This window comes from Ictalurus punctatus, chromosome 12, assembly GCF_001660625.3.
Source record: "Ictalurus punctatus breed USDA103 chromosome 12, Coco_2.0, whole genome shotgun sequence".
Lineage (NCBI taxonomy): Eukaryota > Metazoa > Chordata > Actinopteri > Siluriformes > Ictaluridae > Ictalurus > Ictalurus punctatus.
Genome location: NC_030427.2, coordinates 30,374,430 through 30,385,289, shown reverse-complemented (window position 1 = coordinate 30,385,289; position 10,860 = coordinate 30,374,430). Strand labels below are relative to the sequence as shown.

The 10,860-nt window shown below is 41.9% G+C and overlaps 1 protein-coding gene across 2 annotated transcripts; it reads right to left on the bottom strand.

Moving 5' to 3' along the window:
- Positions 1-4,687: 4,687 nt before the first annotated feature.
- Positions 4,688-10,816, bottom strand: LOC108272831 (cysteine protease atg4da). 2 transcript variants are annotated; one of them, XM_017481614.3, is made up of 11 exons: positions 10,693-10,815; positions 9,241-9,453; positions 9,046-9,129; positions 8,784-8,957; positions 8,404-8,701; positions 8,232-8,293; positions 7,608-7,744; positions 7,442-7,520; positions 7,027-7,103; positions 6,299-6,418; positions 4,688-6,015 (listed from the first exon to the last, which is right to left on the bottom strand). In XM_017481614.3, exons 2-11 carry the CDS (start codon positions 9,407-9,409, stop codon positions 5,848-5,850), a joined length of 1,368 nt encoding a protein of 455 aa, XP_017337103.1. In that variant the 5' UTR covers positions 9,410-9,453; positions 10,693-10,815; the 3' UTR covers positions 4,688-5,847. The 2 variants fall into 2 exon arrangements, with proteins under 2 accessions (XP_017337103.1, XP_017337104.1); XM_017481615.3 differs by having other exon boundaries at positions 5,874-6,192; positions 10,693-10,816.
- Between the last annotated feature and the right edge of the window lie 44 nt (positions 10,817-10,860).

The window sequence follows — 10,860 nt, the reverse complement described above, 5'->3', positions numbered from 1 at the left end:
TTTAAGACTGATGGTATTTTTAGTCCGTGACCTACTGAACCAGTATCAGGATGTATTTAATGATAGAGACTTCAAAGCAAATCGCTCTGGATAGGGGCGTCTGACAAATGCCATGAATGTAAATGTACAAATGTCGTGAATGTAAATTAATAATTGTTATTTCTTTCATGCATCCTGTAGAAGTACTAAGAAACAACTATATACAGTTTCATAATTAATGCGAAACCGCTACTGCTAACACATAGACAAGATTGTTTACATAATCAATAGGTCATAGCAGTCTTACGATTTGGGTAAGCTGTTAATAATTAGTACATTTTATCATTCCTCCTAGAACTATTTACTAACTATGGATGATTGTAAAGAAATGGCTTTTTAAATGCACATTTAAAATTTTCCATCATGGCTTTGAACTTCACCCCTTATTTGTAATCATTTTCGTTCCATTCCACATTATTATTAATACTTCAATAAAGAGAACACTGAATCACTAGAGAGTCATGGAGACTACCGGAACATTTCAAGTCATCAGCCATACCTACCTCAAATGCCACACAAACTGTAACCTATAAAGTGATTTGTTTATTTAACGTACCTCACAGAAATATATGCTTCTATGCAAGTCTTCTACCTCATGATTATCTGGGGGAAAACACATAATCTTTAGTTTTTGTTCACTCAATGGTTTACGTATTCGCATATCAGTAACTGCTACATATTAAGACTCTGACTTTCTGGTTTATGTTTCATTCAAATACTTTATTAATTCCAGTGCCTCATTTAAGTAGTTGGAGTGCATACGTTCTGGTTTATATTGTACTGTACACACTTTTGTTAATACTGTTTTATTTGAGTTAGGTTAGCGTTGTGTTGGATGAGCTGAGGAGTGTGTGTGTGTGGGGGGGGGGGTTCTACGGGTTCTATGGGTTCTACTCTGGACCTTTTCTGATGTGGAAACACTCCGTTATTGGGTTCTACATGGAACTTTCCCCTAGAGGGACAAACATGACGCACATGATGAAGCCCAGCATGAAGCGGCGTTAACGTTACCACCCTGAAGTTGGTTATGTTCTTATAACTATATCTCCACTTTTAGACATTAATTACCAGTCCTCATGCACTTTACAACAAACGCCTCATTTACAACAAACGCCTCATATAAAGAGATTTCTCCTATATACAGTTTATTACCCATACAGCGTTGTTTCCGATTAAACCAGGAGCTACGGTTGTTATATTCCTAAAACATCCGACAGATCTATGAGCCTTTATGTTTCAGGACATGTTTAAAAACACTTTAAGAAGCTCGTGAAGAAGAGTAAGAATCTGAAGACCGGGGTGTGTCTGTATGTTATCTCATTTATCTCTGTGAGGCATGTGATTATGAGGACCTTATCTCCATGCTAAAATGATTCGCTGTCTTGTAGCATTGAAAGGTCTTAAATACAAATCATTCTTCTCACACACACACACACACACACACACACACACACACACACACACACACACACACACACACACACACACAGCCCACACACACACACACACACACACACACAGCCCACACACACACACACACAGCCACAGCCCACACACAGACACACACACACACACGCAAGCATTCATGAAGGTTCACAGTACAAAGGAAAGGTGTCGTTGTGCACTTTCTCTATGTATACGTATTATGGAAGTATGTGTGGATGGAATTTGATGAATTTTGGTCATGGTTCCACGACAAAGGGGCTTGACTCTGGAGCTATGCGAATTATTTTTGAGACAAGCCCTACCTGGTATGTTGACGATTGATAGTTGCAAAGTTCACAAGAAATCTGATTAACCTAAAAAAAACAAAACAAACCAAGATCTTTTGTGATGTGTACCAGTATCTCCACCCTGAAACCTCACATACCAGCAAGTGTCACCGAGAGCTTGTATAAGTTTAAAACTGCACACACACTCTCTATGCCCTACTGCAGCACCTCACAATGAGCCTTTTAATGCAGACACTCTAGTAGTGGTGGAATAATCGATCGGACCGGCTGACCAATTAAGCCTATATCAAGCATTTTAATGTGCACGGCTGATTAATAAAAGCGCTCCAGCTTCACCTTTTGTCTGCCTCGGCAATCGCATACTGCCTTCAAATGCCTCAGAGAAAGCAATGGGTTTGGCAACAAAAATTAAAATCTTATGTCTGAATTCCTCACTCTCAAAACATTATATAATTGAAGTTAATTTAATTGATTGTATTAGCCACCATTTACCATTACACTTAGTGTTTACTCTAGCCTCGAGATAATGCATTTGATTTCTATCATTTAGGGAGGAAACACGATTCTGAGCTAAGAACACCACAAATGGAGCAGAATGGTTTCTGTGCATGTACTATGAATGCTCGACCTTTATTGTTTGATTCCTGAACACTATGGGTTCTCATGCAGTTATACGCTGATCACTATGGGTTCTTGTGCAGATATGCATTTATACGCTGATCACTATGGGTTCTCGTGCAGTTATACGCTGATCACTTCGGGTTCTCGTGCAGTTATACGCTGATCACTATGGGTTCTCATGCAGATATGCAGTTATTCACTGATCACTTCGGGTTCTCATGCAGTTATACGCTGATCACTATGGGTTCTCATGCAGTTATACGCTGATCACTATGGGTTCTCATGCAGATATGTAGTTATACACTGATCACTATGGGTTCTCGTGCAGTTATACGCTGATCACTATGGGTTCTCATGCAGTTATACGCTGATCACTATAGGTTCTCGTGCAGATATGTAGTTATACACTGATCACTTCGGGTTCTCGTGCAGTTATACGCTGATCACTATGGGTTCTCATGCAGATATGTAGTTATACACTGATCACTATGGGTTCTCGTGCAGTTATACGCTGATCACTATGGGTTCTCATGCAGATATGTAGTTATACACTGATCACTATGGGTTCTCGTGCAGTTATACGCTGATCACTATGGGTTCTCATGCAGATATGTAGTTATACACTGATCACTTCGGGTACTCGTGCAGTTATACGCTGATCACTATGGGTTCTCGTGCAGTTATACACTGATCACTTTGGGTTCTCGTGCAGTTATACGCTGATCACTATGGGTTCTCGTGCAGTTATACACTGATCAATTCGGGTTCTCGTGCAGTTATACACTGATCACTTCGGGTTCTCGTGCAGTTATACGCTGATCACTTCGGGTTCTCGTGCAGTTACACACTGATCACTATGGGTTCTCGTGCAGTTATACACTGATCACTTCGGGTTCTTGTGCAGTTATACACTGATCACTACGGGTTCTCATGCAGATATGCAGTTATACACTGAACACTACAGGTTCTCGTGCAGTTATACACTGATCACCATGGGTTCTAATGCAGTTATATATAATTCACTCTGGGTTCTCATGCAGTCTTACAGAACTCCAACTTGCCATAAGTCTGTACAGAAACACCGTAGTTTAGTAGTTGGAGCTCCACATTAAACAGCAGAGAGCTGCAGGTCTGATCCAGCTGGGTGCTGAGGAGAACTGGTTCAAATATGTAAATGACTTACTGAGAACTGAGAGTTTACTCTGAACATAACAAAAAGACTACAAGGACATGTGGGTGGGGCAGTAATGCAATTCTGAGCATTCCTAACATACCGTTAGTCAGAATAATTGCCAAAAGGGTTAAATAAATTGAACAGACTGGTTTTACAGCATTGAACCACTCTCTCTACAAGTCTTCCTCGGAAGTTCGTTCATACGAGGTCATGATTAGCAAGTGGTGTGTTTTGGTTAGGGAAAAAAAGGAAGAAAAGAGGGTTTTTATTCTACCAAAAACTCACACCACATCATAATCACAGCCTCCAACCTTAATTATTTTTTTTATCATCAATTATTTAACATAAATGACAAGAACTTTATTTTAACATGCAAAATTACCACTTACATCTTACCCTTTGCTGTAGGCGTGACATTTCGCCTTGAGTTCCTAAGTTGGAACTACGACGCTGTGGTGCCATTCAAGTGTGCTCACCTTGCAATTATGATATTTCCGACAGCACCTGAAGGCAGCAACAGTGCTATAGGTACATCCATAAGGTTTAAGACTGGCCAAGTCATTCACCAGACCTTAAACCAGTTGAGAGGCATTTCACCTCCTGAAGATGAGACTGAAGGGGGAACCCCCCCGAAACAAACAAACAAATGAATTGGTCTTGCTTGTTCAAATAGTTTCAGAGGGGACTGTATCATTCATTAATAAATAAAGAATTGTAATCGTTGGCCAATCGCTGTTGTACGAGAGGAATAAAACACTGCCGGATGTGCAGTTATAGGAACAGGATTATTTTCATAGAACATCTTAAGACTGAGGGTCTTTACAAAAGACAGCATAATCATTTTGTATTCAGAAAGTATATAAAGAATGTCTAAAGACCCGTGTCCTGGCTGATGGAGACACATCTGGACCAAGACAAACACTGTAAATGATTTTCTCACTGTACACCACAGCAGGACAGACAGGTTTGTGTCAAAAAATTGTACTTTGTGCCATACAACCAAATACCTGATACTGATCGTTCTCTGCTGCTTTAGGAGATGCTCCGCTTTCAGCCGAGTGAGGAGAAGCATCCCGTCTCACGAGTGACACGCTGATCGAGTTACAAACGCTCACTCTCATTTCTCAAATCCAACACACGACTTTCGCTTCTGTTTATTACCAAACCAGTTACATACATGCAACACAACTTCCACACGTCTAGCCCATCCAGTTTTTAAAATAAAATAGAAATTATTCACATACAGATTGTTATTATTTCAAAAATAATTCTTTCATCATTATTTCTAGGTAAATATAAAACTATATAGTGACATAAAACACACTCTTGACTTGGAAATAAAAGAAAAAAAAACATCAAAATGAATGGTAAGGAGACAGTGACATGAAACCCAAAATAAATGTAAAAAAAAAAAAAAAAAAAAAAAATCACCACCCACATATTCATGCCCATTTCCCCCTCAATTGACCCATCAGCTACCAACCAGGGAAGGTGATGGCTAGGTGAAGCCAGCGAACCACATCTTTTCCAAATGCTGCCCATGCCGTGTCTCAAGGCAGCATGATACTCTCTATCTGTATATATATAGCCATGGACGGATGTGGCATCGTTGGGCTCCCAACTTGCGATCTCGTGACAGTGTTCCGACCACATTCCTGCGAACCTGGCATTAACGTGGTGCCTGTTAACACACACCTGATTCAAAGAACAACAATAAAGTGCACAACAGTCAAAGAATCCTGTAAAATGATTTCCCATAATGCATTTTGCTGCGATAATGAGAGAACACAGCTTATAATACGCTGCGCTAATGTTGGGGTAAAATTGTGTGTGTGTGAGAGATTTTGTTATTTACAGTTTTCAATCAGTGTTGCAAAAACCAACATGCTTGCTTTTTACAGTTGTATTTTGTAGTGTGTTAAATTAAAGAACATTCTGTTTCACTTCCCTTGAATTTAGTCAATCAGCCAAATCATGTTCGCTAATGCTATGAGGCTAATTTAGCTAAGAAGTACTGGAAGCTTATAGCCGATAGCTATGAGCTCACAGTCATTAGCTATAAGCTTTGTCTTTAATTGGAAGATTACAGTCTCTAATTGGAAGCTTATAGTTGCTGGTTGAAGACTGCATGTCACATTTATGATCTAAAATGCTGGTTTACGATCATAAGCCCTGGACTAGTGACTGATGTGTACAAACCTGAGCATAATCGTGTTTAAATATATATTCTGATTTCAGTAATTTATCCATGAACGGACGTTACTGCGCCTGAACGAGCGTTCACAGCAGCACGAACTCGTCTGTGCTGCTCCGCTTACTCCTCTGTCTCCCTTTGCGTGCAACTTGCACCTCTGGGTCCAAGGTCAGCTCCAGCCGCTCGTGCTGGTCTTGCCCGCTGCCCTCCATGAAGGTGAAGATGGGATATGTGTCCGTAGACGAGGTCAGAGCCTGGAGGAGGAAACGGAGGAGTGAAGGACCGGACGGATACCGAGTCGACATGATCCCTTACTCCTCCAAAGCGAACAGTGTAACGGAGTGGCGCTAAAGGTGGCGTCGGGAAACCCACAACGGTGCGGACGAGGGCGTGTTAACAGTAATCCGTTGTGTATTATCTTTTGTGCCACTCTGAAGTAGAATTAAAAGATGATTATTAAATTAAAATCGGTTGCACATTTTAGGCAGCGTGTGTTGGGTGAGAAGGTGACGCGTGTGTGCACTCTTCCTGTATTACCATGGTGACGTCAGAGCGAAGCGTTTCAAAGTCCCTCTTGCTCTTAGCGTAGAAACCCAGAGTGCAGCTGGGGTCCATGCGATGAAAGGGCAGCTTCCTCGCCGTCTTACAGTGAAACGACTGCAAATACACAGCAACATACACTGTAACCATAACAACGCTATCCAGCATCAGCTAACCGTCTAGCCTCGCTTTATCTCGAGATCAGATTTATCATTCCGAGTAACGCAGCTGGAATAAACAGTTGGTGTAACTCTGGTGACAGTGAGGTTGGTTGGCTTCGCTGTAGATTTGATGACAGAAAAATCCAGAGAAACTGAGTTAATTTTCCAATTAATAAGTCTAATTCGCTTCACCAATACTGTCCTCCATCTTTGTTTTTCCTGTTTGCTGCCTGACTTACGAATGGATTGGCAGGGAGGCAAGAAAGCGCTCGACATCACTGCGATTTCCTTATTTCACTTTAACTCTGAAAGCTCTGCTGTGACCAAAAAAAAAAAAACGTAGAGCGTCACTTTATAAAGGATATTCACTACCTATTACACCGATATTAGAATATTAGGCCACACCCACCAGCCCATTCTTGAGTTCAGCTGGCATTTAAACAACGTTTCATCTCGTTTATCAAATTATATCCGTTTTAAAATGGACCGATTTACTGAACGTTTCAGATTCAGTGCTTGTGTGTATACTGTGAGTAAAATGAAAGCGGTTAATCATATCCGTACCTCTAAGGGGAAGTTGGGTTGACTAACATCTACAGCAGCCTGACAGAAATGAGGATCCAGATACAGCAGATGATCATCTGATTAGAGAGAGGGGAAAAAACAAAAATAAAACAGTTCAGCTCTTCATGATCATGTGACCATCATGATTGTCCATATTTCCCGGATAATAAATCACTCCAGGTTATAAACACCATTCCCCAAAGACTGTTCAGAGAAAAATAAAAATAAAAACAAATCAACAAGCATTAATAATGAGGCATGGGTTTCACTTCAGCGCCCCCTACTGGTGTAGCCCGGTTTGTGTTCTGTTAGACTTGCTGTAGTTCAGCCTTGAAGTCCTGATTGCAACGTTTCTGTCAATCCCCAAAATAAGAAACGTGTACCAGCCAATCAGAAACAAGTATTTCTCACTCACCCTGAAACCCGACAAAATACAACGAGTGCTTCGGCTTTCCTCCGATTATTCCCACACAGCACTTCAGCTGAAGCAGTCTCTACAGGATCAAGCAAAGAAAATATCAACACGTGTGTGTGTGTGTGTGTGTGTGTGTGTGTGTGTGTGTGTGTGTGTGTGACCATACCTTCACATACGGGACATACACATGGTTGAGTGTGTCTCCGCCGAGTCTCACAGGCACCAGGATAATAACAGAGTGAAATCTCAACGAGAGCTCACACCGACTTTCTCCATACAGTCTCATCACATCTCCTACATACACTACACACACACACACACACACACACACACACACACACACACACACACACAGATAAAGAGATGCTGCTAATACTTCACTGCTGGCATCACACACATGAGCTCTACTGATTATTTAAAGAATAAAACACTCTGTATTGTGTAGTTGCAGTAAAATAATGGAGTTACTGTTGTTACTATAGAGACGTGTTATAACGCATGGCACTAATATAACAAACTGCACTAATGTCAGAGCTGCAGTTACGGAAAATTAATCAACACCTTCTGACCAATCAGAATCCAGAACTCAAGCGCTGTGGGGTAAAGACTTATCACTACTTTTGGTTATTTTTTTTCCACTTTTATTTATTTATTTATTTATTTATTTGATGTTTGGCAGCTGTTTAATTCTTTTCTTTTTTTCCTCTTTCCCCTTCTTAGGAGTGGCTCTATATGTAACTTAATATACTGCTCAGAAAATTGTTTAATAAATAAATAAATAAAACCTCACCGGTGCAGTCCTGTGCGACATACACCGCCAGGTCACTCACTTCAGATGCTGCTACTGCCTTCCTGTAAACACACACACACACACACACATACACACACACACAGACATGAAAATAACAGCAGCATTCATTAAAGAAGTGCAGAAAACAGTGATCACTGCCACTGTGTCTTACCTCAGCATGTGTGCAGCAAAAGACGGGCCGAACCAATCGCCTGCACGTTGCCCAGACGACCGCCCCAGCTCCACCAGCTGATGCAGGCTGAACGGAGCGGACGGCGTGTCCCCGAACCACGCCACCAGACGCCGGTGTCCACTCTCCTGCCAATCCTCATCCTCATCCAGTATGGCACCCTCACTCCGCCTCCTCTTCCCCACCCTCTGGCTCCGTCCCAATCCCAGCACAAGAGGCCGAGAGTGTCTGAGCTCCAGGTCGTCTCTGGTCTGGTGACGAGCTCCAGGCCACGTCCAACCTGAGAGCAGGAGAGAGTGAGCATGCGAGTATGATTGACAGTGTCTGTGCGTGTGCATGTGTGTGCATGTGTGTGTGTATACCTGGAGGCAGTGTATGTAGCACCAGTGCCTGTGCGAGCAGCATCTGGGCAGAGCGCAGTGTGCAGCCCCACCCACTGTCTGAGGTCAGAGACGAACCATGCAGTGAGGAGAAGCCTCTTCTGTACGTCATCCAGAACAGAGACGAGAACACACACTGGAACTGCTGCTTCTCACCTAAAACACACATATACACACACAACACATATAAGAGTGTATAGTGTGTGTGTGTGTGTGTGTGTGTGTGTGTGTGTGTGATGCACACCTTCATTGCTCAGGTGGTAGGTGTAACCCAGCATACACACAGGAGAGTTTTTACTCAGACGGGCTTTAGCTTTCAGAGTCCAGCCTGAAACACACAGAGTTCAGTAAAACACACACACACACACATACACACACACACACAACTACTACTACTACTACTACTCTTGTTTGAACCACAGTGCTGGTTAACACACACCCCGGTACTTCACACTGTTCCATGCCGACACGAGTCTGCTCTTCAGCCTGGCTTTGTCCTTCACTGCCTCTGAGGAGTGTGTGCTCTCTGTAGGTTCGGGGTGCGACAGGAACTCAAATGACTCCAGGTCTTCTGTGGAGTTTACTTCATCAGGACATACAGTGGTCATCACGTGGCTCTGCTGGAACCGCTCACCATGGCAACCTGAGATCCCTATCCAAGAAACCAGCATCAACAGTCATAAGAGGTGTTTTGCTTCACCTGGACTTACTGCTATTAGACTGTGTGTGTGTGTGTGTGTGTGTGTGTGTGTGTGTGTGTGTGTGTGTCCTGCTGAAAAACCTAGGAGTAAACATCTTTAGTGTTAATTTTTTTCCCCCATTACTCTAAACCAGGGATGTCAAACTCATTTTAGTTCAGGGGCCACATACACATAATTAGCTGTCCAGTGGGCTGGGCCAGTAAAATCATAGCCTAATTACCTATAAATAACAATAAGTCCATGTTTTTCCTTTTGTTTTCATGCAAAGAAGTACAAATACATTAGGAAAATCTTCATATTTAATGAAATATCCTTTTACAAAACATCATGAACAACATCAGATTTCTTAAGACAAACATGTGCAATTTGCTTCTGATTACCATTTACATGTGTGCATTACAACTGGTCACAGTGTTTGTACAAATGCAAAAAACTTTAAGTCGCAGGTATTTGGAACTGAAAAATATAGTAATGCACTTTAAAATTTATGGCATTGCATGAACAATAGGATTCCACCAAACCCAATTCTTGTATTGAAGCTGTTGACTAACATTACATTGCACATAAAATGTGTCTAAGCCCACTGAGGCAAATTTGTCGTGTATCCATTTTTCTCCTTTTTGACAAAGACATTTTGGCTAATGAGGGTGTGGGGGTGAGTACAAAATAGGGTAGACTGCACCGTAATAATAAACAGCAGAAGGCGCATTGCTGCCATCTGCTGTTCGGTCTGAGTCCCAGAATTATGCCTGGTCTTCTTCTCTGACTAAAACAGTGCGCCCCTAGCGGAACATTGAGGAATAGCGTTTTATTAAAAATTTTCTAGTTCGTGTATTTTATGCATTTTTTCCACTTTCAAAATTCATCCTGCGGGCCGGATTGAACCCCCTATCGTCTGACACCCCTACTCTAAACTGAACAACGTGTGTGATGATAGGCTCTTTAGCAAAGAACAACTAATAACGCGCGCGCACACACACACACGTTTGTTTGCCTTACTATCCTTGTGATAACTTATTAAATATTAATATATATAATTAACACGATGCTACACCTGACTCCAACCCTCTCACAGTCTCAACATCAGTAAACTCCCCCTGAACCTTAGCAGCGTTATTACTGCAGCAGAGGGACTGAGATTAATTCACCAGCCGTTACAGATTAGAGATTGTATTCAAATAAACACTTACCGTGGATTTATCTGTACTATAAAACATCACTCTTCAATCTGAGAGGATTCCTGCACAACAGTGCATTAAGTTTCACTTCCTATTGACGCCATTCTTCGCCTGGCAACGCTGGACGTGTCGTGCAGCTGATTGGCTGAAACAGTATACGTCACAGTCGTGGAAGCCAAT